This window comes from Dermacentor albipictus, chromosome 10, assembly GCF_038994185.2.
Source record: "Dermacentor albipictus isolate Rhodes 1998 colony chromosome 10, USDA_Dalb.pri_finalv2, whole genome shotgun sequence".
In the NCBI taxonomy this organism is placed as follows: Eukaryota; Metazoa; Arthropoda; class Arachnida; order Ixodida; family Ixodidae; genus Dermacentor; species Dermacentor albipictus.
Genome location: NC_091830.1, coordinates 8,540,192 through 8,566,341, shown reverse-complemented (window position 1 = coordinate 8,566,341; position 26,150 = coordinate 8,540,192). Strand labels below are relative to the sequence as shown.

Genomic DNA, 26,150 nt, shown 5'->3' with positions numbered 1-26,150 from the left:
TATAGTTTATCTGTTGTAGAAGATATAATATTGTTCATAAGGTGCCCGTAGAATTATTTGTATGCGCTGCTGTGACTTGCAGTAAGCTCCGTGAATGTAAAAGACTCTTAATTTTTCACTTCATATCGTTTACTTCTATTTCTTACCACAAATTCCTCGGATGCAAACCTGCGTAAATAAAACAAAATAAAACAATTAAGAACGTACCATTCATCTATTCAGAAAGCTTTCATTCGAACATGAAATCTTTTACAATTTATTGATATACCATAGTATGTCATTTCTTCATGTGCCAATAAAGTAAAAAAAAGTGTTGAACGATACGATCTCGGGAAATGAGGCTAATGTTTTTGCAATACCATGGTGTAAAAACGTTCATGAATTTTTTACCGGTCCTTACGAAATCAGCAGAATACGTGCAAGATACATTGCGTCAAACGAAGCTTTATAGAAATTCATATCGACATTTATCAAGATGTGATGCCCCCACAGCAACCACTCCTTCATGAGCCAACGCCGTGTTTAGATATCCTACTTCTTCAATGTCTTCGGGGCACAGGATCAGGGCTAGAGCTCTCTTCGACGTATTGTAAGTGCTGTGACTCAAATAAAAGTTAAGCACTACATTTCCAACCTGTACCAGACAAAAAACGTATGCACAAGGCAGACCACATACTTTCTATAGCCAGACGCGAGAACTACTTTGTAACGATCCATAAATGATTGACTCGTCATCCTGGCCCTGCGAAAGTGGATACTGGCGAAGCTGTTGAATACCACCCTCTAGAACTGCTGAGGAGGTTATTCAATCTTTGATTGTATTAGAGTAATATTAGTAATGGTAATTTAGAGTAATTGTACTAATAGGATCAGTTGTAATTTCGACAGCACACCGCCGATACGGTGCTGCAACAACATTGAAATCAGTTGATAGGCTGGTTGTTGTATACAAAAGGCTAGGGACTTCACTCTCTACGTCGCAAGCTGCCGTCGCCGTGGCAGTGGTGGTACGAACCATTGCTCTTGGCCTGCACTGCCGCCGGGATCAGCCCATATTTTCGCTAACGGGTGGGAACACGAAAAATGCTGACCACCGAGAGGCCAAAAGCTTCGCTGTAATAAAGCGTGATTTTAAAGAAGCTGTTAATCTGAATAGCGATTTTCAGAATTGAAGGTGTCAGGTTCGATACCAGATTAGTTTTCTTCTGGACTCAACATGATAATTTTAGCCGCGGCGCGGCCGCATTTTGGTGAGGGTGAAATGCAAGAACGCTGGTGTCCTGGTGATCTCCTGCACACCGGCGCTCCTGGTGGACAAAATTAATTCGGAGTCCCCAGTATTGCCTGCCTCATAATTAAGTCCTAGTTTTGGCACGTAAAACTCCAGAATTCAATTCAATATTATAATTTTTGTGGAAAATGTAAATTAACTAGGAGGGAGCATTACGTCATGCAGCCAGATTTTAAAAGCAAGCCCTTCCCTTTTACCTCTTTTCCCTCTCAAAATGACAGGTGAGCACGTGACCCTGCGGTCGATGGGATCGGCACAGTGGGCTCGGTTTTTGGTAGGCTTTATTCAACGCGCTCTTGTTCGGCAGATCGTTGCAATTTGGATTGTTGTTTGAAACGTACACATTTACCGCCTTCGTTGCAAAATGCCAGTACGGCAGCTCCCCGCTATTGTCGCACCTGCTGCCTATACGGAAAGGCGTGCGCCTAGCGCGTCTAGTGCGGCGATGGTGGATGCTAAAACTTGTCGAGCCATGATCACGTGCTGGACCAACTTTTCTAGGTTTCAATTTCGTTACGTAATGACCGTTTCTCGCTATTTCCTTCATCCGTGAATACTGACGCGGCTCCGTGACGATAGCCGTTGTCGGGCGAGTTAGAAACTGCAGCAGCTACCTACTGCGATGACACACGCAGCAAATGTCGTTGGAAACTTCCAATGAGACTTACCGCTGAAAATATGAAGTGATTGACTCATGTTCAGAAAGTTAGCACAGCGGATGAAAGCAAGGAGGAAATAATGAAAATGAAAGCAGCGTCAGCTTGTCCCAATGACTGAGCAGCACGCTGACATCTACCACGGCGTCCACATTTCCTTCTCGTCGGCCGTCTCTTAAACATGCTCCTTGAAGACAAATGCGTAGTAACTCGTCTTTTTATAGGACAAGTCACTCATATGAGCGCTTAGCGTCAAGCCACGGTGCTTTGCGCATGGCCAGCAAGCTAGTGCTCGCTGGTGCTCTTAAAATCGCTGGTGCTCTTAAAAGATATAGACCGTTCGTTGACTGTATGATTAGACTACTACATCGAATTGGAATATTTATGTTGTACTTCTGTTCAATTTTCTTGTAGAAAAGGTTTCTAATTATTTTACGTCATGTGTTTAGCATTTTCTGTTTTCTGCTGTTCTGTGCGCTACTGTTCATTATATATTTTTTAGTGACATACTACAACAGAGCAGTCGCTACAGATTTTTGAGTATTTTATACGATGTACTTGTGTTTTTTTCCCATGATTTTACATGACCATTTGAAATATATAAATATTTTTTTTTCACTCAAATGTATTTTCTGTCTCTTGTTTCTGCCAAGTGATGGGGCAAGCACCCAGTCAAGCTGCAGCTTAGCAGCTTTTTGTGCTTGTCCTAGCATTCTTCTGTTTGTACAAAAGAAATGCTGAAATAAATTGACTTGACTTGCTGATGGCGTCTTCATTGGACTTTAGCAGCCGCACGCTTGGGGCCAGTCATTTGGTTTTTAAAACCTATTGCTCACATGCATATCGCTTATCGAGGTTTTTCTCGGGCGCCTTTATTTGCGGAGCAAAGGTTCGCTCTATAGAGGGCTGTTCGGAGCACCGAAAATTCCTTACCGTTCCGTTCCCGCAACTTGCGTAGTCTGGCGCTTCGAACTCCAAATACGCACGGGTCGCGTAGACTCCGCCGAAGTAGCCGCGCTGAACTTTCGAGTACACGCACCGCACTTTGCAGCGCTGAACGACAGCGGACGACTGAAAAAGAGAGCACAGGAAACGGATCACATTGTGCGCACCTAACCAAACACAATTATCCCTTCGCTGTTTCGTCACCAGACATTGGTGATTTGAAAAGTGATTGGAAAGAAAACATGATGCTAGTTTGTCTGACGAACGATCATATATCTCTTAGCCATATCTCGTAGTTGCACGGTCCGCTGATATGGCAATAAAAATAATTGTTTAAGGCGAGGTGTTCAGTTTCGTCTCTACTTTTCCTTAATTTTACAGATGTAAGCCAACACACTGTCTGTTCATTTGCATAATATATTAATAATTAGCATTTATTATTTCATGGTCACAAGCTTTAATTATCGTGTAACTCAAGAAGATGTCTGCCTTTCAACAACCCACGTAGGTGAAGTTGTTTCGTATGCCGGTCAAGTGTTCCTTACAGCTGTAACCTTAGCGTACGTGTTGAAGTTATATTATTTTTGATGTGCTATACTCTTGATCCTTAAGAACACGCACTGAATGAAACAAGTAGAAATAAGTGCGAAAAGTTACTGCGTGAAGCTTTAACAAAATCCAAAAGAAAACACATCGCCTACCGTGTCTGCTGTCACGCTTGCTTGGCCAGCAAGTTTATATTTGCATATATCCTGTGGTTTAACCAGCATTCCGGGATAATAGCCATCCAATTTGTGCCCCTGGGACTTCACCCACCAGCAGGACGGTCCTCTCAATCTGGTCAATGTTGTGGGGAAAAAATAACAGGACGGAGCTTTGTGAAAACTTAACGTAACCATTATGTACAACTTTTTTTTTTTGTATGGAGGCCTTGACGGTCGACTCCGCAACCACAACGTCGAGTAACTTTTTCTCTGACAACATTAAGAAACATTCCTATTGCTTAAACGCGGTGCACGGACCACTTACATGTTCATGGAGAGTGCTCACGTTGTAAGTCTTCAAACTGCTCCATATAAGCTTATGCTCAAACTCAGTTATCATGAATTTATTGAAGCTTGAGCCACACCTCCAACTCATGTGCCTTCCTCGAGGGATGAACAAGGATTCCTCCGTCGCTTCGTGGTGTGCGTTCTCTTTTCTTGTGTCGTCGTTTTATGCGCTGTTCTTGCCTCCTTTACCATGTTAAACCGACTAACCCAGCAATGCACACTTCTGCGATTTATTCATTCTTTCATACATTCATTGAAAGTGAATATCATGTGTGTTAACTACCCAAGAATCCTCATCGACTTATGGTCCGTAATTATTTCCTGCGACTAGTATAAACAAATCACTTCCGCTTTTCTGACTGCCTAACGACCCCTTAATGTCTGCTCCAAGATCGCCATCCGACGACTGGCGGTAGCACTGTGACTATGTCGTTCCGCTGCACAGTACGAGGGGGCATGCACGTTCTGTTCCCGGCAGCGCCCACTGCACTCCGGTTAGAAATGAATGCAAAAAAAAACTAGTATGGCCGTTTTGAGAGTCCATAAAGCCACCTCGTATTGTCAAAATTAATCCAGTGCTATTCCCCTATATATTCACCCCCCCCCCCCCATACACACACACTCAATTTTAGCGTCTAACGTAGCCACGTTAGGCCAGTTGAGGCGTCGACAGCTGCGTAATGTCGCCTACAAGAGATTCAGTTCACCGTCAAGACCACCGCAACGTAAAACGCAAGAAGCATGCGCTTGTGACAGTGACAAAGGTTAACCTTATGACGTATCGCATCTGCGTGACGCTGCACGGAGAAAAACGATGGTAGTTTGGTCCGGTGTTGAGGTAACTCATTATGTACCCCTGGCTGAATGGGCACCCCAAGGCTCCTGGGTGACCCGGCACGATGTTAGTCATGGGCGGGTCCCCATCGTGCGCAGCTCCCAACCTGCAAGGGAGCGTACAACAGGCATGCATGGACTGATGCATAGGAGAAAGCATACATTGCTATTGTCCTCCTCCTCAGAGAGAGAGAAAGAAGCAATCGGAGGCAGGTGATTATCCAGACGCGCGTCTTATTTGCTACCCTGCACTAGGGGAAGGAGCAGAGTGGTCAAAAGAGAGAAAGAAGTGAACAGATAGAGCAATAGTCGCCCGCTTGAAGGAGCACACCAAGTTTACAAACGGTCGCAAAGACTTGTCGACTTCAAATACACGCTATAACGCCTTCGTTGGTTTCTGTGCCAGCGACGCTCACGGCCATGGTCCAAGGACATCGGCTTAGGAAATCGGTCTCCTTTGTTTCAATGCTCCTCTTTTTATCACGTTTGTCATGTCAACACGCATGCAATGATGCCGAGCATTCAAACTGAGATTCTTTGGCGCGATCATTTCAAGGAGTCGAATATTCTCCACCAGTTTAACAGCTACGAGAACACTCTCCGAGGAATTGGGAGATCATGGCTTCAGTGAAAAGTTGGTTCGGACTTGGTGCCGAGTAGGCAAAGACTGCAAAATACGAACTTGAAAACTTCGTGCAAAATTCAACACGATCACAGTTTGCCTAAAGTATTAGAAATTACCTCCTTCCACACAGCAACTATGAATTTCGGATTTAAAATTAAAGACGTAGCTCGAAGGTATGCTTCGGTTGTTGCATTCACACTTCTACGACACTTTTTACTTGATGAAGACGTTCCATTTTTTAACACCTGGCCGTTTGCGAAACTTCAGTTCAGACAAAAGAACTTTCCTCTAATGTGATATTTACGTACTTCCCAAGATTTGTTGTATGAAGGCAGTGCGCTATCCCTGAGAATAAAACGTACAAGTGATCTCTGCATAAAATCTTACAAGTGTGCCACTTCATGTGTCAGAGCGTGCATTCCGTCGTAGGAGCCGGGATTGTCTTCACCGATGCCCACAAGCGAACTGGTGCACACACCACCTACGAAGGCCAGTCCTGAAGAGCAAAATAGCAACGCAACAGTTTTAGTCAATTGTAAATTTCGAAGTTTTTTGTACGTATATTTACAAACGTCTGTCACTGGGTGTACAGTCCTTTTCCGCGTGTTCCTCGGTGCTACTCGTATGGTGCTAAGCCTCAGTTTTGTACAACACCTGGTAGCTGTGTGCACTTGTCATCCTCATTGTATGCATTTTGTCACTTTGTAATGCCCTCCTGGAGCCTGTGAGGTAACATGAACGAATAAGTCGTAACAACAAGCTTGCCTTAAAAGGCTAAAAGCTACGAAGACCTCCGTATATGTTGACGTACTTTCTCCACTATTATTTCGTGCTGCACCCAACAAATGTATTCAGTTGTAAACAGGTCCGCTGAGCCCGACGTCGCGGGTACAATACCCGGTCGCAGCGGCCGCGTTTCGAGAAGGGCTAAATGCCAAACTCTCGTGTTCTTAAATTTAGGTGTACTTTTAAATGATCCTAAGTTGTTAAAATTCATCCTGAATGCTGCACTACGGTGTTTCTCATGATGTACTATGTAGTTCCGGGACGTTAAACCCTGTGGCAGTGCCCACGCAGTCATATGGTAATTGTTCACTCGTTTTTTCAGCACTTGTTTGCTGTGTTTGTACTCTTGTACGCGCCATTCTTCCTAACATAGACATGCGCCAACTAGCTAAGCTAGAAATTATCCTAAACTTCATTTCTCCGATCTCATATATCCTTCCCCATTTTCTCCTTACCCAGTACAGGGTAGCGAGTCGGCGATTACCTCTGATTAGCCTCCATATCTTTAATTTGATTGTATCTGTACGAGTGTCGTTCAAGTCGATCCGGGACTTTTTTTTCTTTCCCGGTTTAAATAGACGCCTAGGATGGAGGTTTTGTATGCAGCGGAAACTGGCACCTGTGTCCTGTTACTGGCAGACGGCGCTCATTTCCCACCCTTCTGGATAGACTGTTATTCAAGATGGCGGACAACAGTGTGAACGTCTACGTGCAACAGCATGTTCTGATGAAGTTTTTAGTGAACGAAATCATAAAAGCTGCTGAAATTTACAGGAGACTTCAGCCTCAGTACGGTGATGTGACAATTAGTCGTAGTAAGACATTTGAATGGTATAAGCGCTTCAAAGATACCCGTATCTCTATTACTGACGATGCCAATCGTGGTGGATCACTGCCCACGATAGTCATTCCTGAGAACATTCAGCGCGTGGAATAGCTGATCATGGACAATCGTCCCATAACCTGTCGTGAAATTGAAAGGGTGTGTAATCTGTCGTTAGGAACAGTGAATACAATAATTCATGATCATTTGCTGTTCCGAAAAGTGAGTGCACGCTGGATCCCAAAGCAGCTGTCTGCTTTTGACAGTCAGAGAAGAGTTGAAATCTGCAGAGAACTGAAGGAACGCTATGAAAGGGAAGGCCAGGATTTTCTGAATCGCATCATGACATGTGACGAAACATGGGTTCACCTTTTCACCCCAGAATCCAAAAGAGCATCGATGCAGTGGAAGCATACGGAATCACCACCTCCCAAGAAATTTCGAATAGCTGCGTCTTCTGGTAAAGTGATGGGAAGTCTATTCTGGTGTAAACAGAGAATTATTCACGTTGATGTTTTACCCCATGGTGTCACTATCAACAGTGAGTATTACTGCCGTGTTCTGCGTGATGTGCACAAGCGTTTACGGAAGAAACGTCCGGGTTTGATCACAAAGGGTGTGGTCTTTTTGCTAGACAATGCACGACCGCATACCGCTCAACGCACATTTCAAACAATCCAGGAACATGGCTGGCAGATATTACCACACACCCCCCATAAGTCCTGACTTAGCACCAAGTGATGTCCACCTGTTTGGGCCCCCGAAGGGATTCCTGATGATGAAGTGAAGAATGGTGTCCTACAATGGTTCCGTCGTAATAACAAATATTTGTATGCCGAAGTATTCCAGGCGTTAGTTAAACGCAGGGATAAGTGTATAACTGTACCTGGAGGTTATGTGGAAAAATAAATCTGCTTTCCACACTTTGAAAGTTGTTCTTCTATTTGTTTTGAAAAAAAAGTGCCGGATTGACTTGAACGACCCTCGTATTATCCCAGCCTATATGATTGCCTCTAATGCACTGAACGATGAACGCTTCAGTATGTGATGTACCCGTGCAAAGTCTGAACTTCGCTCCTCCTTCTCATCTTCCAGTATCCTTTCACCCAGTGCAGAGTAGCCGACAGGACTTAGGCCCGTATTCACAAACCAACCTTATACTTATCTTTTGCCTTCCTTACCTTTTCAGCGCCTTAACGCGTTTCATAAACAAACCTTATGCTTAAGTCGAACCTTTCCTTAACCTTACCGGCTCGGAAAAGGAGCGTTCCTTAAGGTAGCCCGGCAGCTACCTTAAGGCGCCACTTATTATGGCCGACCACGCAAGCAGCTTTACGGAGCTAGTCGATTTTGTCGCCCTATTAAGGGAAGCCGATGTTCGCGAAGCCCTTCGTTATGTAAAGCTCATCCGGCGTGTACTCAGGGACCGTCAGAATGTCATGGAGATGTACAACGACGGCGAGTTTCTTGGCAGGTTCCGCTTTTCAAAACGAGCGGTGGTACACCTTCTCTCCATCCTGCCACTTGCTCCGAGCCCAGACGATCGCGGTTCGCCCGTGCCGCCACTTCTCTTTCAAGTTGTCCCAACACTTGCGTAGCTGATGCTCCGTGCGCGGGTGGACTCCGTTCTTACTGTTGAACTGTTGTTCTATCTGCTGCCATTTCTTTTTCTTCTCGCTCAGGGACACCGCATCAGTACGCTTGTTCTCCAGCACGTTGCTCTCTCTCGTCACCAAGTCAATCAAAATTCCCCGCTCCTCCTCCGTAAAGTTGATTTTTTTCCTCTCGGCCATTCCCACACCTCAAAACACAAATAAATGAACATATAAGGAAATAAATAAATACGCGCAATATTTACAGCATCTAAAAGTACAAAGCGCAAGTTATAGCTAACACGCAAGAGAAAGAGTGAAGGAACTGCGCTCGAGCACCGCAAAATGAAAATAGAAAATGAAGCACCGCAAATGAAAAAAAAAACAGCTACGCGTGTTGCCATGGCAACACGCGTTGCCGTTTTTTTTTGCGCGTCTCTCAGAGACGCGCAACAGCTAGAACTCGCTCTTTTCACATTGCTTTTTCACAACGCGTAATAATGCGCCATCCAATTTTTATATTTATTGTTCTCAGCGACAAAAATGTGTTTCCTCTTTAATAACTGAGCGGTTTAAGGCCAAGAAAAGTTCATAGCCTCGCACCCATGCTCATCTCTTATGACGATAAGGCCGCCTTCGATAAGGACGCCTTTTCACGCAATAAGGGACGCTTCTGAATCATACCTTGGCCTTTTCTCAACCTTATACTTTCCTCATCCTTATAAAAGGGCGCCTTATGGCGTTAAGATAAGGTTGGTTTGTGAATACGGGCCTTAGACTGGCTAACCTCCGGGCCTTTGTTTTACGGCTTCTCTCTGTCGGGGCGTCAAGCACATTTGGTTGTCGCTGATGTCAACACGTACACAGTTTCTAAAAGGTGCGGACGAAACCACATTTTGCATTGTTGACCGATTTTTCGACAATGTTGTTGTTGTTGTTGTTGTTGTTGTTGTTGTTGTTGTTGTTGTTGTTGTTGTTGTTGTTGTTGTTGTTGTTGTTGTTGTTGTTGTTGTTGTTGTTGTTGTTGTTGTTGTTGTTGTTGTTGTTGTTGTTGTTGTTGTTGTTGTTGTTACAATTCTGCATAGTTCAAGCCACATGGCAGTTTTTTGTCTTGAAGGAAGTCGTCCCTTTCCCGTGTTCTCCTAATCTGCCTTGCTGAGCATATTTTCACATGGTGTGGTTATAAATGCCCGACTAAACGAGATGATCTTAGTCAGTTTCTGGAAGTTTATGAGGTTCGCTTCCCTATTACCAGAATTTAGCATTGTAGAAAACAATTTCGTAAAGACTTTTGGGTAGGTAGACCTGCATTTGGATCTTACTCATTATGCGCTATAGCTATGGTAAATATCTAAACATATGCTTCAAAAGCCTTAGGAATCCGAGTTCTTATTCTTGCATAGAATAATATTGTCAAAGATTACAATTGTAGAAAATAATGCTATTACGTGTACTTATGTGCCTATGTATATACTAAATTTCTGCATTCTTTCCAAGAAGCGCAAGCTGCGAAATACTTAAAGCTCTAGAGATGCTGATGATGATGTAACTGCAGCAGTGAAGGAAAATCATAAGTTTAAGCTTCGCATTTCACGATTCTTTCTTTCTTGTTCTTCTCGTTGTTGATGGGCTATTTATTATTGTTTTCTTTCATAGAATTTTTACAGCCAGATTCGCGCCTGTATTTCAACGTTTTCTGCGTTGTTTTACTTTTTCTCGGGAACTCCGACGCAGTAATGTCTTTATCCTAAAGTCCATGTACATAACCACAAATATTTCTTTAATTTCCCTATTAACATCTCGTTTATTTCTTTTATTGATTCTTGTATGTCTGTGTTCTCAGTTATGACTGTATGCTCTATGCGAGGGGCGTGCTATAACAGCCTCAGACCATTATTGCGTCAGCTGTAGCCGTTTCAAATCCTTTTAAAAATTACTGCACGAATAACATGCAGTACCTTCCAAAAGTACTGTGATTACCATCGGTTAGTTCAGCGCGGGGTGTAGCTTACGCGGCTATTAAAGTTTAAGGCCTTCGCTACATTTTCTCGCATTCTAGCAGCAGTGTCTCTACGAACAGAACCTTCTATGTGCCTTCAACCATAGCATTACGGTTCTTAACCAGAACAGCAACTTGGACATGTTGGTTAAGTCCATGAGTACAAAACGGCGAAAACGCTCGTAATGCGGCATGGAATGGAAATAACTAATCAAATACACAAGCGCTGACTTTCAACTAGAACGCTATTAAACAAGGAAAACCTTTAAATGAAAATAAAGGCTGAGGGCATTATCAAACTAACATTTCACACGAATTACCCTGCGTAAGTTCGTCTAATTACTTATACTGGTGGCATTCACCCTCGAAGCAGTGTTTGATAATCAAATCACCGTTTCAGTATAAATATGTACGCTCCTCTGGCGATAATATTCGGGTTTGGTTATCAGCACGCGTGCCTGTAATTTCTTAGTTCTACTGTCCTTTTCTGCACTTCATATTTTTTTAACATGGACTTAGAAAGTTATCTGCTTTCGATATTTCTGCTAATTGTTTCCCGTATCAGGTTTTTGCCTCTGGAAGCAGTGAGGCGCACAACTGCCAAAACCTATCCCAACAGAAGTACCCATGGCGGTAGCTCGGTGCCTATGGAATTCTGCTGCTGAGCTAGAGATCGTGGGCTGGACTCACGGACCAGCTGGTCACATTTCGACGGGAGCGAAGTACAAAACTATTGTGCACTTAGATTGAGGGGCCCGATAAACAAACAATTGGTCAATATTAGTGGTCAAGTGGTCAAAAAAGACTGTCTCAAAATTACGCATTCTTTATCTGCGGAAAGTATGTTATTTGTGAAACCACTGGCTTCCTTGTCACTTCCGAACAAGTGTGTCAGCGTTACCTTTACGGCTTGTATCTGGCGCACCACTGTCCATACCATACATGTCACGTCTGAAAAAAAAGAAAAGCAACCTTGTTTAACATTTCTTCATAAACCGAAAATAGCGCTTGTGAACATGCTTCTTGCAAGATCGAGATATTTTTTTTTTTACTCTCATAACCACAGCGCCATTTCGGCATTACAGTAAGGGGGGGGGCGGGAGGGGGGGTTACATACATCAATGTAAACAGCTTATGGCATCGAATAAACAGCATTAAACTATACAATACAATGAAAGAGAAAAAGAGAAAAAAATGTGTACATACCCCGTGGCTACGTAGACAACGTCGGGATCGCCGAATTGTCGCTTTTTCGCTTTGACGTAGTTGACCAGTTGCGTGATCGTTGTTGTGTCGTCCATGTACTTGTCGTCGCCTTTAAAGTATGGCTCGTCCCGTGCGCTCTGTAGAAAGAACGATGAACAAATTGGTTAAACTTCAACTCTGTTTATTTTCCAAAAGATTGTTGAGGAAGCAGGCAGCTTGAACGATGCCTGGAGGCAAGTATACGTGCTTCAGCGTTCATGCCAGCTCAACAACACTTGACTGCATTTAACACTATTAAGAAATTACCCTGTATTGCAGGATATTGAGAATTAGGTTCATACAGACTGGCTGATATCTACTGATATTGACCACTTAATGTCAGTGCACCTAACACTACCAACTGGAATGTCGTAGTTGCGAGGACCACGTTATATTTAATACACTTTAATTAAATTTGAGTCGCAGATTTCTTTAAATCCACGAGGAATGTTGATTACACTCGCGTAGCGTGCTTTTTTCTATTAAGTCCGCGTATATTGGCCAGTCGCTTGATCCTAAGCTCACCTACTACGTGACGCGTGTGGTTAAAAAGAGCGTTCCGCTCCTGCCGCCTTGACCGTGGAGGGCGCTGGAACATTCCCAGGGCTAATATTGCGCAAAAACACTTAATAAAGTGGGCAAGATGATGGCCGTGGCGGTAGCTTTATCGGTGAAGCACCGCAAGCGTGCGGAGAGCGCGGGTGCGACTAACCACTCTAACTGACTGGGAGGCAGCCCTTAAGAGCGGCGACCTCTCAGAGCAACTACGGGCTGTCCAGAGGGCCTGCGACAGGGCGGAGGACCACGATCTTCCGACCCCGACGTGGGTGCGGCCCGCGACGGCTACGGGGACTCCCTGAAAAGGGTGGTACCCTAACGCCGGTTCCTCAGGACCATTAATAAAGTTCTTTGTCTGCCTGTCTGTCCCTCCCACCTGCTGCATGTTATCTTTCCGTCCACTTTTGTTTCGCATCACCTGGTTATTTCTACATTTTAGTTAAACAGAACAATTAGCTTAGCCGCTGTGTTGGCTTAGCGGTTATGGAGTTGCGCTGCTAAGCAGAGGTCACGGGACCAAAACCCGGCCTCGCTGGCCGCATTTCGATGGGGGCGAAATGCAAGAACGCTGGTGTACCGTGCAGTGGGTGCAGGGTAATAAACCCCATATGGTCAAAATTATCTCGTTGTCTCCAACTATGGCGTGCCTCGTAATCAGATCGTGGTTTTGTCCCTTAAAGTCTCGAATCTATCTATCTATCTATCTATCTATCTATCTATCTATCTATCTATCTATCTATCTATCTATCTATCTATCTATCTATCTATCTATCTATCTATCTATCTATCTATCTATCTATATATCTATCTATCTATCTATCTATCTATCTATCTATCTATCTATCTATCTATCTATCTAATATTTCTTTATTTCAGTCTGCCTATCTGTGTGTCTGAAACCGGGCTGAATCTCAAAACCTCCCTTGTTGTTGATACTTGCGACTTCGACATCATCTCGATACGGCTTTTGCAACTAGAGAACTTCGAACCTGTGGTCTTGTTCGCAGCAAGGAATGTCTCCGTTGCGGCTAAGACACCGCCGCGAATAAAGAAACGTGCACGTACACGCGGGATGAATATACAAATTTGTGGCAATCACCAGAACTCGCTCGAGTCCCGTCAGTAGCAGTTTGATCCTTGGAGCACTCGTGTCTTTGAAGCGTAAGTTGGCCTGAAAGAAAAAGACAACGTCAGGAGAGGATGTCCTTGCGACAATTGCATAAGAAATCATAGTTTGACTCCTCAGAAATAGTTCGAGTCCTCACTGCGTAATTTTCCACTCGTGTGCACCACGGGAAAGGCGAAACATCAGTGAGATTAACCCACTGTCAGCCAGGTTATCAAGCGAAGTCTCATATACCAGCATCGCCTTCCGTACTTAAGCACTTGCCGTAAAATCCCGTTGTCCTTCTTTTTATATTCCAGAATTTTTTTTTCATAATCGACAGGTAACGAGCACGAGTCACAAAAAAATTTAAGCAGTTACTCACAGCCTGTTTCTATCGCCATAATTACTTACACCTCTGTCGTGCCTTATGTTCGCAATGCCTTCAATATCCATGCCGTTTACCGGTCGCGCCCCTGACATGTTTATAATGTTATTTATTTATTTTTTTCATGGGTACTGTGATTATTCATATCAATTCTTCCTTTTTATATTAACCCACAAGGAAATATTATGGGGGCAATAAACGATGATACTGATATTTCATTCTTGCGAAAACTACCATTTTATTTACCAGATTGGCAATGTGCACCCATTGGTTTACTTTAGAGTCACCTTAGTCTCCTATGGCTTGGTCGGTGCAGGCATAGTTTTCTTTTACCCATGACATGACAAGAACTTTACTTGAGCCCTGAGAGACTGAGATCTAGGGGAGCAGGCTCCCCAAGATGAAGTTGGTGGCTCCGCCCATGATGGGACCAGGAGACGAAGTCTCGCCACAATGTCGTGGGCCCTCTGGACAGCCTGGATATGAATGTGGAGATTCCTGCTCTTGAGGGATTCCTCTCATTGCTTGTACGTGATGGGTGGAGAGGCGTTAAGTGCTAGGCACAGCCAGAGCTTGTGTTCAAAAGAGCGTGAGTCATGACCACATTTGGGGCACGACCGTGAGCGGTCAGGGACTACCCTGTTAAGGGAACGAGGAGTGGGATACGCACGGGTTTGCAGAAGTCTGAGCGTGCTAGTCTGAGATTTGCTTAATTTGGGTGGGGGGGGAGGGGGGGAATGTCTTGCTGCTGAGTTGATAATGGGAAACAATTTCGTGGAAAGTACATAATCGATCTTTGTGGATGTTGACCTCATTCCAAGCCTAGCTACCCGCGACAGCGTGGTACGTGAAATAGCGCGCTCTCCGGTGGGCTTGCTCATTGGGATTATATCCGAGCGGGTTAATTAAGCCATCTAGATGGGCTGGGAACCACGAGATGTGGTATCCTTCACCCACTCCCCCTTTTTTTAGAAATTTCTTATGAAGTTGTTCGTTTGAAGTAAGTCAGTGCGGCCTGGCTTCGCCGCTGAATTGAGTGTAAAATGTGCTTGACCGAATTAGTGTAGACTCTGCTTGAGATTTATTCTCATATTCTAGACGCCAGTTTACGATCATGGACTACAGGTATTCGGGCCACCGATTACACAAAGTACAATTTTTTTTCTGTCGTATATGCACATTCGTTTCCGACTGACTACGGCTGCAGCAGTGCACTGCGTCGGAGCAAGGCAGTGTGATAACTGAAACTCTGGCTCATTAGGGTTTGGCATTCTGGTACCACCGTAAAGAAAGGCACTAGGGCATTCGGCCATACTGCGATACGGCAATCCAGTGCCTCGCGCGTGCTACCTTCTTCCAGGCGGCTTCATTATCATCGTCATCATCTTCATCTTCATTCTATTTATGCCTACTAGGGCCACTACAGTACGAAGGCCTGTCCCAGCGATCTCCAATTGTGGTTTCATAAATGATGTCTTATGATAAACTTCAAAAAGAGATCAGTAAAAGCTATTCGAACACATAGTTGGCTTATTTGGTGCATGCTTCTGACCAGGATTGTTGCGCGCCAATAGGGGCACCGACCGTAAGTACGACGCGAATAGACGCACACATGGACAGACAAGGATGTGTCCCTGTCGGTATTGTTTCTATATCGTTTGTGTCCTTATTGCCGTGCCACAATTCTGGTCGGAAAAATAGCTCAGCTTTTAGCGAACCCACTCTGCGGCTCATTCGACCTTCATTAAGAAACGAGCCGACGATGAGAACGAATGAACTCACGCTGTTGATCATAACGCACATGTACCCAAGCAGGTGTTGCGTCTTAGAGAATCGCTTCTGATGTATCTTATCAGAGATGACAAACAGCTCTACGGTGACCTCCGTTGGAACCGTTTGGTAAAAGTTGTACTGCCTCTCGGTGAGCAGCGTGGCATTGTCTGAAAAATAAAAACTATGGGTAACCAGTGACTATGATGATCAATGTGAGAGAATAGCCGAACGTCTCTGGAAACCTACATTCGCTTTATTGAATGAGTAACGCACTTTTAGGCGTACATTTCCCGCAGGCAGAATATGGAGATAGCGTTAGTTGTTTCATTGTGTAACAGAGCCATTAGCAAGCGCACAACTGTCATACGTAGAAGCCGATTCGTCATACGTGTGACGCGTCCAGCGGCGCGAGCGCCGTTGTGCAAGGTGACTACCCTCCTTTCCCGCCACCCAAACCCTCTCCCGCAGCTGAAGCGAGGGTGGCGGGGGAAGCGGAGGGATGTGCTACAGTGCAGCTGTACTCCCGATCGCGCTGCCACCTCAGCATTTGGACTTTCAGACGTCCCAAAGCTCTCGCGCGATGACCACGTGCGTCTCAAACAGCTGAGCAGCCGTTGGCGTTCGACTACGAACACGCACCCCAATGCGCGCGCCCTTTCCGTCGGCTCCTTTGCATCGCCGGTGAAAGTCCGAACGCCAGAAGAATGCACGCAAGAGCCAAAAAATGAAGCGATTTGCTCTACAAGAAGCTGCATAAGCGTGGGTTTGCATATAGGTGCGGGTGTATGCCGCCCGCTTTCAGAGTGGGCAATCCTAGAGTGCCGGCCTATAAGGTCGTCAAATCAATAGTCGGTCAAGGCGCTGTTAAGCTTTCTTCGTTCGAGTATGCTATTACCATTGCCTCTTTTTATTTATTTCTTCGTTTCTTGCGGGTGTTTGCATTGTTTCTGCGCTTTTCCTTCCATCTTTATTTCCCCACTTGCCTTCCCTCCGTGTAGGGTAGGAAACCAAATCGTTCGCTCGCGCTTAAGCTCGCTGACTTTCCCATTTCATCTCTCTCTCTCTCTCTCTCTCTCTCTCTCTCTCTCTCTCTCTCTCTCCCTCGCTCGCTCGCTATCATACCCAGGCTTAAAATTTGCGATCTGGACTTTGAAGGGCAGGGAAAGAACGCTTCAACTACTTCATCACTGTGAAACGAGACCTGCTTTTTCTTTGCAATGTTTGGCTGTGAATATTGGATATTTAATAATTGACAATATGAAACCGCTTCTTGCTGAGCCGGTAATGCTTGCCAAACTCATGACTAATAAGCTGAAGCGGAAGACAAAAAATTAAAAAAATATCTCATTTTGAATGGTTTGATGGCGTTTTCGTTTAATATGATTCACAGCTTCTCCTGGCAACATCAAGGTGTCGCAGTAAATTTTAAACATACTGACAGACATGTCGTGAATAGGGCTTAAGCTGTACACAACAGCAGACGCACGAAGCCGGTTCCATTACCGGCCACGGCAGCCACTTTCTAGAGAGGATGAAATGCAAGGACACTTTTGTGTGTCGTGCTTTTGCGCGAATGTTAAAAAGATCCAGATAGTCCAAATTACTATGGAGCCACTCCAGTGTGTCTTCTCTTATTGCCCTTCATTGCTTTAGGATGTTAAGCCTATTAAGCCAATAAACAGGAACACTTTCACGTTCCATCACAGTTCGCTGACATCTTCGATCTACCGATGCCCCATGGTCTCTAATTTGCTTAGGTCACGTGCACAGCTGATTCATGCACTTCGTTTTCTTGGCGGGCTAGTGGTCTAGTATTTCTTTGCATTTCACGGCGTCATCTGTTATCTAACTTGAACCCACACTCCAAGAGACGTGACGCAGATTTAGTGTAAATATCGAACAGTGTTCCGCTAAATCCAAAAAGCCCTAAATTGTATCGAAAGTGGCAGTAACTGTGTTACGCGTGGCAATCTCTGAGAGTTAATGCAATATTGTCAAAAGATTGCCAAAGAAAGACTAATAAAAAGTACTGTTCGAAATTACATACTTGTCTGTCGTCTGTGTTGATGGGAGGCCTGCTTTCGCTTTGTTTTCTATGAAAGGAAACTTATAGATTAATAAATATATAAATATCATTTAAATAGTTCCTAAGACGCTTTAAAGATGATTGAATCTATTACTACATTATAAAGCATTACTACAATAAGCTATTCTTGAGCAAATTAACCCACCGAACATTTCATTTGATTTGATTTGATTTGATTTATTGATTTCCATTTACACCCACACATGTACAGAGGAGTGGTAAATGGAAGTGGATGAGGGAAAAAAGCCGCACAGACGCGGCTTGAGGTAACCTCACCCCCTTAGGTACAATATGGCTGCATGTTGTAACACATCAAGCGCCATATTAATTACATTTATCTAGTGGCCATAAAACATTGCAGTTATACAATATATGAAAGAACAGTGAAATATTTCCACAATAACAATGCAAAACACACTGCGGCATTGAAATAAAAAAATGATATACACTTGGTAACAGACAAAAAAAGAGGAACATAACACACATTATTAATCATTAACAAACGTGCTCTAAAGAGGTGAAAGCAACAGAGTTTTAAATTCTGACAGTGATAAATCCTGTAAATTGAAGCCTGCTCTGTCGTATAAATTCAGTAATCTTGGAAGGTTATTACACAACATTTGACAACCATATATAGTTAGTTCTAGAGCGCGGAACCTTCCAGTGTTCAGGTGTACGAGTTGAATAACGGTATGAATTGACGGATGGATTTGCAAGTTCTACAAGTAAAGTATTGTTACGTTTGGTATTAAAGTAATACTCGCGTAATAGTCTGCAGTTATAGATGTTACGGGCTGTCGCAATGTTGTATTTCTTGAACAGGTTTTCAGTATGAGCGGCAAACGGTACATTAGCGATGACGCGTATTATTTTCTTCTGCATACGAAATAATTTACTCAAGTTACATTCAGTTGTGGTGCCCCATACAAGATGCCCATAATATATGTGAGACACGAATAAGGCATTATAAATTAATAATTTTACAGAGACGGGTAAAGTATATCTGTAGCGATTTAAAACACCTGTTATGCGGCTAAGTGTTTGGAGTGCAAAGCTTACATGGTCGTCCCATTGCATGGTACTCGTGAAGTGTACCCCTAACACCTTTGCAGAAAGAGTGAGTTATATATTTGTGGATCTATACGCTAATGTTAGATCTGGAGGAAGAAGACTCATGCCTTTGGTATGAAAATTACGGCCTTTGTTTTCGCCGTATTTACTTTTAGACAGATCTCAGTGGACCGATAGGATAGGCTGCACAAGAAGTCATTTGCCATACTAATTAAATTGATACAAGAACCGGACGAGATGAAACCACTTGTGTCATATGCGTAAATTATAAATTTCGCCTTTTCGTAGATGGAAGTAATATCGTTAGCGTATAAGTTAAATAGCAACGGGCCCAAAATGCTACCCTGTGGGACGCCACAAAGTATTTCTTTGGTTATCGATGTATTGTGGCCTACAGAAACAAACTGGCGTCTGTTATTAAGATAAGATTTTAATAATTGAAGTGGAATGCCTCTAATCCCATATTTCTCTAGTTAACACATCACATTATATCTGTGAGGGAAGTCATTAAGACTGCAGAAAGAAATTCAAATATTACATAACGACAGTCATTGAAGTTCAATAAAAACCAAGTACCACGCCACTCTAGTTTTTCGGCAACAGCAATCGAGACGGCGCGACGAGGGGGATTATTGTCATTTACAGTTTCCATGTTTTATTTTTATTGATTTGTTTTCTTGTTCTGAGAGATCTACTGGGGACAAAGCCACATCATTTCTCGCATTCCGTACAGTGCAGTAATGATGTGAGCAGTCAATACAAAGATGCTTATACGACTCTCACCCGTTCCTCCTGGAATGAGAGTGTCGAACATGCCATTTGGCTCCTCTTTAATTTCGTAGATCATGTGAGCAACACTACCATCCTCGGACCTTTCCATCACCGGCACTGGCGAAATCTTGTGCCGTGGTCCTACGACACCTTCCTGCAGTTTGAGCGACGAGGAATTAGAAGCCAGGACGCCATCTTACGCGTACAATGTACAACTCTCGTCACGTTGCACATCGCACAGTAGTTACAAACATGCAGCATTGACACGGCTGGATTGAAAGAGCATAAGGTATGTTTTCATCTTCAAGCTATTTCCCCCAGTTATATTAGATTATGTTCCTAAACACTGCAAAGCATGCACGCAGTCATGGAATTTCCTGTGACCTTTTGCCTAGTTCGCGATGCATTACATCTGGCCATTTCCTCGATTCGTAGGAAAATCGTCGGATGGACATGCGCCAGAAGCGTGGTTTTCAGCACATATATTACCGTTATGCCTTAAGCTAGAGCGCATTACGTTTGAGAGAACCAATAAAAAGGCGAGGACTTCCCTATGGGGAAAATTTGCTCAGCCCAATGTCGGGCAAGTATATGAGTGCCAACCGTGACACATGTGGCCCATGCTTGGCCATTTCAGTTGGGCCGTTCTTGGGGATTGACATCGGCCTTGCCTTACATCGGCCAATTATTAGGGTGCCGACCTAGGGCCGATCACTTCTGCCAACCTGGCCGGCTTCAAACCTAGCAAGTCCCATGACAAGTTGTGGGTCGGCCTACATCGAACGTAGCATGGCCCATGGCAAGCTAAAGGCTGGCCCATGTCTGGGCCAACATGGAACCTACCATGTCCCATGAAAATTTGTAGGTCGGCTTACGTCTAGGACTACATTGGACTTCCATGGATTTCTAGCAAGGCTTATACTTTGGAAGCTGCATATTCCTGGCCGATAACAAGCAGGCATGCATCTTTAATGTACACCACGCACAGTACAAAATGTGCTGCACCACTGAAATCATATTCATTTAAACATTTATTACAAAACAATTATCTTACAAAAATCACAAAATGCTGAAGCTTGTGCTACATAATCCCGTGCACATAGACGAGAACAAATGGATCACTGAAACCACGTTATCAAAATATGAATACCATTTTAAAGAGACTATGATTGTATCTGCCTTGCATTAAAAGGCTATTCTTGGTGTCATTAAAAATATCGCAGTAGAGAATCAACAATACGAAATCAAAAATGACATGCAGAAAAAATATTTAAGAAAGAAGAATGTAGATGCTTTTTGGGACACACTGGTTTCGGGAAGGCAATTCACTCAACTAAGCAAGGAAGAAAGTGCTTAGTCGTGTAAGAAAGTAGCAAAAAGCCCATGTCGTTCCGCAAAAAATTTCACAATTATTATTCACTCAAATTTTAAAGTTAGGCACTTGCGATAAAACCTTATGCTGTGGTCGAAAGGCGCGAAATTTCTTTTGAATGCACCTGACACAGTGCGTTGGCAACGTACTTTGGCACGACGAAGTTCACACTTCGCTTACCAACCTATCACAGGCGGCCCCTCAGCAGTTTTCTAAACGTCGGCCATCGGCCATTTCCAATTGTGCTTGGTTGTAAAAAAATAATTGAAAAGAAGAAAGTGCTCGGCTTTCGTCTCTTTTACCGTTTTTTTTTTACTCAAATATGTCTCTAAAGTGTAACCATTACTTTCAAACATTACGAAAAAGCCTTGATAAAAACAGCCGGAAATAAAATCAACGCTTTAATATTATTTACGAACAAATTGGCAGCCATGTATTCTTACCTTCGTGTTTGTGGCCTGCCTCCAAATAGGGTCCTTCACTTCAAATAGTATGTACGTATATGTTGCAATGGTTGGTATTTCCGCTGAGCGCTTAACTGCACATCAGTGTCAAATGCGGATGCATCAAGCTTTCAGTGGTATTTCAAGACTGTAATAATCCTCACGAGAACTCCCTCAGCTTGATAGAGCGTACTTGTTACACAGAACAACCCTGTTATTAGCTTTTAGTGTTTCTACATCAAACGTAGTCCTCCGAAGCAGAACGGGTTCTGTATCGCCTGCTCTCTCATGACTGCAGCTTTCAAATAGGCAAGTTGTGTGCTCTTAAATATGGTTGCGGTGATGCATTGACACAGTGATGTTGACATTATGAGTACCGCACGAAATCTGAATTCACGCATACCAGCTCAAGGCCGTTGTTGGTCTCTGTAACCATTACAGTGGCCAGCCGCCTTTCATCCTCGTAGAGGTTTCCGTCGATGTCATCTCCTTTGTACTGCAGATGAATCAAAACACGAAAGTTAATATACACTTCTTTGAGTGAGCGGTTGTCATAGCTGTACATGAAACACAGTTCTAAGTACATTTGCACGCGTCAGGTAAAGTGATGCGCTAAAATCCAAGCGAAGCGCTCATCCCTCTGCGCTTTGTTGCCTCTCTGTGATACGTTATTCTTGAAAGAATCCAATAACTCGACTGTCTCAAACAGCTCGGCTTCGTTTCGCTTTTGTCCATTCCACGTTAAAATTATGTGAGCTTCTACATTTCGGTATTGCGTGATCGCAGAGAAATAGTAATGAGCAAACACGATTATATTGTCGTTGCTTTCGTCATTACCTGACTATGTCAGTGCTTGACGTAAACGCTTCCGCCGAATTGTCAAGCGACCCACGTGAACTTCGAGTTCTGAACGCTTGTGCCTCCAATTTTTATGGCATGTTTCGCTAAGTGTAGGGTTCGTTATCAAGTCTACAATTCTTTTCATACGTTAATGTTTTATACAATTTTTATCATGCTACACGGATTCACTTCAAATGTGCAGTTTCCGGTTCAACTTGTTGATTTCTGTTTTTTGTATTGTCGGTATTCGTTCGGCTCAACAGAATTGCCTGTCAATGGGTAAGCTATCAATATAAAGTTTCACGCCCCTTCCCCAGTTCGTTTCATGTTGAAGTCGCAGAACTGGTGAAGACTTTGTGCAAGTCATCGATTTTGTAGCTTTGTTATGAAATCCGGTTCACTTGTTAGGCACAGGAGGCACAAAACGCTGGCAAGAAATTTGCTCTTTTAACTTTATTATATGTCCAAATTAAATGAGTTTCAGTATAAAATAACCCACCCATACCACCCTCGATTAGTTGTGGCTATAATTTGCAACATCACAGCTAGCTGTTTTGAGAATTTTCACTTCACGTTGCCTCTCTTTTTTGTTCATTTTTCGTCGTTTACACAAATACCAATGCTTGCTGTCGCTTTCTAATTCAGAAGTGTAATATAGCACGAGATAATCAGTCCAGGCCATAATCAATAAACTAGTCTGCCAATCAATCGGAAGTTAACATTTGCCTTAGTGCAATTTACACATTTCGCTTTCGTTACTTCACAAGTTTGCTTTCCAGTTTGCGACTTGACCAGCCACGACTGAGCATTTCTTCGCCGCATAAGTATACTTCCGAAGCAAAAATAAAACGAAATTATCCCAAATTATATAATTAAGAGCATCGCTCTGCCTGAGCGCGTTGTTCGCATTTTCGAGCTTTGTATCCATACAGTTACGCTAACGTCCCCCTTAAAACTTAAAACGTTCGTAGCTCAAGCTGCAAGCTTTGTTAGTACCTTGATGCAATGTTGACCGTCCACCGTGCGCTGCGAAAGTTTTGATTATTTTCCTGCTAAATACTGGCCCCAACCGAACGTTGTACCTTACTTTTTGAGAGATTGTCCGTCTTGATCGTTTGATATGTGGACATGGTTTGTGCGTATGTGCGTCATAGTTCATACGTCACTAGATGTCTATAGCGAAGGCTAGACTTTAGTGATATGACCAACGTAGTGGCTAGCCTAGTAGTTAGTATAATCTAGTCTAGTCCAAATAGCTGTCTAGTTAAGACTAGCCTAGTGGCATGCTAGACTAGCATTCAGGTAAACCTCGCGACCATTAATGTCTCACGGCTCTCTGTCTCTCTATGCTTGCTTTTGTGTTAAAGGCTCTTGCAAAAGAAACAGAGCAAAAGCGCAAGAACTCCTCTTGAAATGTACTTACGAAATGAACAGTGGGCTTCCCGTTTTCGTGGTCATGGACTGCAAGCGTCGACGCTGCGACTGACGTCTTTCGCAAGTTGAGGACCAGGCCTTCGTGTACGTGAACAAGCTTCGCGCCGTCAACCTCGCGTTCTTCCAGCAGATGTGGGTAGACGAGCCTTTTCTCCTGAACGCCTACGCGTTAAAGAGTCAAAGGTCAAAGGTCAAAAATCAAAAGGTCAAAGAAAAGTGAGGAAATTACATTGACTAGTCTTCTGCACGCCGGCACATATTCAACTGCCTATCTACGTGGAAACCTTTCCGGCATATTTTGTTCTGACACCTCCTGATGAAGGTGTCTTTCTGAATTGAGAGCAAGGGCAGCTGGCGCAAAGCAAAGGTGCTCGATATGTTGGAAACAACGTGATAAACTGCAAACACATCGACTTTCTCACAAGGAGGAATGACTTTTCAGAGCTTTTATTGCTGTGAAGCTGTTCTTTTGGGGAAAACAAAGCAAATTACCTTTTTTTTTTGTGTGGGCACAATTTGATTCTGTAAGTCGCTAAAAACTAGGTCCTGATCTAAAGCTCGTAGGCACATTATAAGTGAGTTGCAGAGCTAACGTTGGTGGACGCAGCTTATTCTTATGCGTATACGAGGTGCCCGCCACCTCTTCGCTGAACTATTAACAAGGCGCGTTGTTCACATTCAGTGAAAATAGGAGGGTAATGGGTAGGCAATGTTTAAAGTATATGTGCTTATTTATTGAGGCCTTTGTAGATAAATTTACCAATACAGGCGCTGCAGGGCTTTATAAGATGGCTTAACGAACGGCACAGAACATAGCCAGCCGTCCTTGGAGCACCATAACACAGCCTGAAATTAAATTTTGTGGAAATGGGGTGAGCATTATGTCTGATGTGCATGCGAAGGTAAATGAGTGCGAATAAATTATGGTGCTTGCAAAAAAATATCTTAAGCAAATGGTCGAAAGCGTCATGTGGCAGTTATCCTCAATGTTTAACAATATCCTAAGAGAAGTATACGTGACACCGAGTTCACGTTCTGTGAAAATGGGAAGTAGGGGGAGAGGGGATGCGGTGTATGTTTAAGGTAATTTGGTGCAAAAATTCGTGACGTATTTATGCACTTTGAATATAGTTACTTGAGTGATCTCCCTATTTTTCGTATTTTCGTATTCTCCTTGGACAACGGTATACGACACCCGAAGGATGTTAGTACCTCAGTAGTTGCGCGTCTCGACATGATCAGGCTCATGGCGCTCTACTTACTTTTCTAGAAATAACTAACTTAGGTTCACGTTTGTAGCGTCGATACTATTTCTTCTATTTAACAATCTGTAGTTGCGTGACCTTCAGTGACCGGCCCTACTGTACGTGACCTACGTATACTACGTGTTCTACTTTATTCTTTTACATTTCTCCTGTTGTTCTTTCCTCTTTCCTCCCTTTCTATATTACATTTCCGTGTTGCAGTCACCTCCCTTCTGAAGAATAGGCAGGCATTGTGCCGCTTCTGGCGGAAGTTGCGAGCCTGCTCCTCGCTTTCCCTTTCCTGTTAAATGTGTACACATTTTCAAAATAAATCATTTTCACGTGTTCATACGAAGCGCTTCCACTAATTGGTCACCGTCCTCGGAGAGCATGAGATTGTCATCGAGTTCACATGTCAGGGAGATACTGGCGCGCGCTGTGTCTGATGCGTGTGCAAAGTTTGATGTGCACGCGTTTGATGTGCACGCGCCCCAGTTCCGAGCTGTTTTCTTTTAAAATTTAAGCAGTGTTAGACACAATCCTCTTGAATCACGTTATGACTGTAGCCCGTACAGCCACCGCGTGGATATACTTTCGGCAAGGCTTTTTTTTTTCTGGCAAGCCTTCCTCAGTCAATGTCCTACCCGAATTTATAGAACACTAATGTAGTTTCGTACCATGCTTCGAACGCTATTATTTCAGAACTGCTATACTCTGCCTATGTTGTTTAATTAGTAAGTTGTAGTCACTTTGCAGTTTACAATTATTGCACATTTTTATGTCCCACCATATCAATAGTGCCAACAAAAGAATGTCTTGCTGGCTATACGGCACTGTTTCTTCTTCAAATTACATAAACACCTGATACACATAGTAGACAGGCAAATGTACTGTTTGAGCGTGCAGTAAGTATTACACTCGCTGCAGCCTTCGCTTGATTCAAGGGAGTGGATTGCACAGCAGTATGTGCCTAAGAATTTCAAAAAAACTTTGATCAAGCGCCAGAACTGCGTGCCAACTCTGTAAACGGTTTAGTGCAAAGTATTCGTGCAGTACCGAATTTGCCTTACCTGTTGCAGCACTTGCCAACACCAGAAAGAACAAAGCGACTTGTACTGTCGAGTGCCTCATGGTGTTCACTCTAGGCGGTACGCTGATGACACGCCAAGACGCCAAGGCGATGAGATGATGCGGGTATAGTATGGCACTTATTTAAA

At 43.6% G+C, this 26,150-nt stretch overlaps 1 protein-coding gene across 1 annotated transcript; it reads right to left on the bottom strand.

Moving 5' to 3' along the window:
* LOC135920379 (venom metalloproteinase antarease-like TtrivMP_A) lies at positions 1–26,150 on the bottom strand. Its single transcript, XM_070527905.1, has 13 exons — positions 26,004–26,150; positions 23,679–23,851; positions 21,819–21,911; positions 19,613–19,754; positions 15,682–15,839; positions 13,506–13,577; positions 11,810–11,946; positions 11,505–11,554; positions 5,791–5,899; positions 4,715–4,885; positions 3,594–3,729; positions 2,881–3,018; positions 1–168 (listed from the first exon to the last, which is right to left on the bottom strand). Exons 1-13 carry the CDS (start codon positions 26,062–26,064, stop codon positions 136–138), a joined length of 1,473 nt encoding a protein of 490 aa, XP_070384006.1. The 5' UTR covers positions 26,065–26,150; the 3' UTR covers positions 1–135.

Coding starts and splice junctions, on each gene's coding strand:
- LOC135920379 (XM_070527905.1), bottom strand. CDS start 26,064: ATGAGGCACTCGACAGTACAAGTCGCTTTGTTCTTTCTGGTGTTGGCA. Junction 11,555..11,809: donor GTTGTCTACGTAGCCACGGG/GTATGTACACAT, acceptor CTTTTTTTTCAG/ACGTGACATGTATGGTATGG. Junction 4,886..5,790: donor ACACATGAAGTGGCACACTT/GTAAGATTTTAT, acceptor GCTCCCTTGCAG/GTTGGGAGCTGCGCACGATG.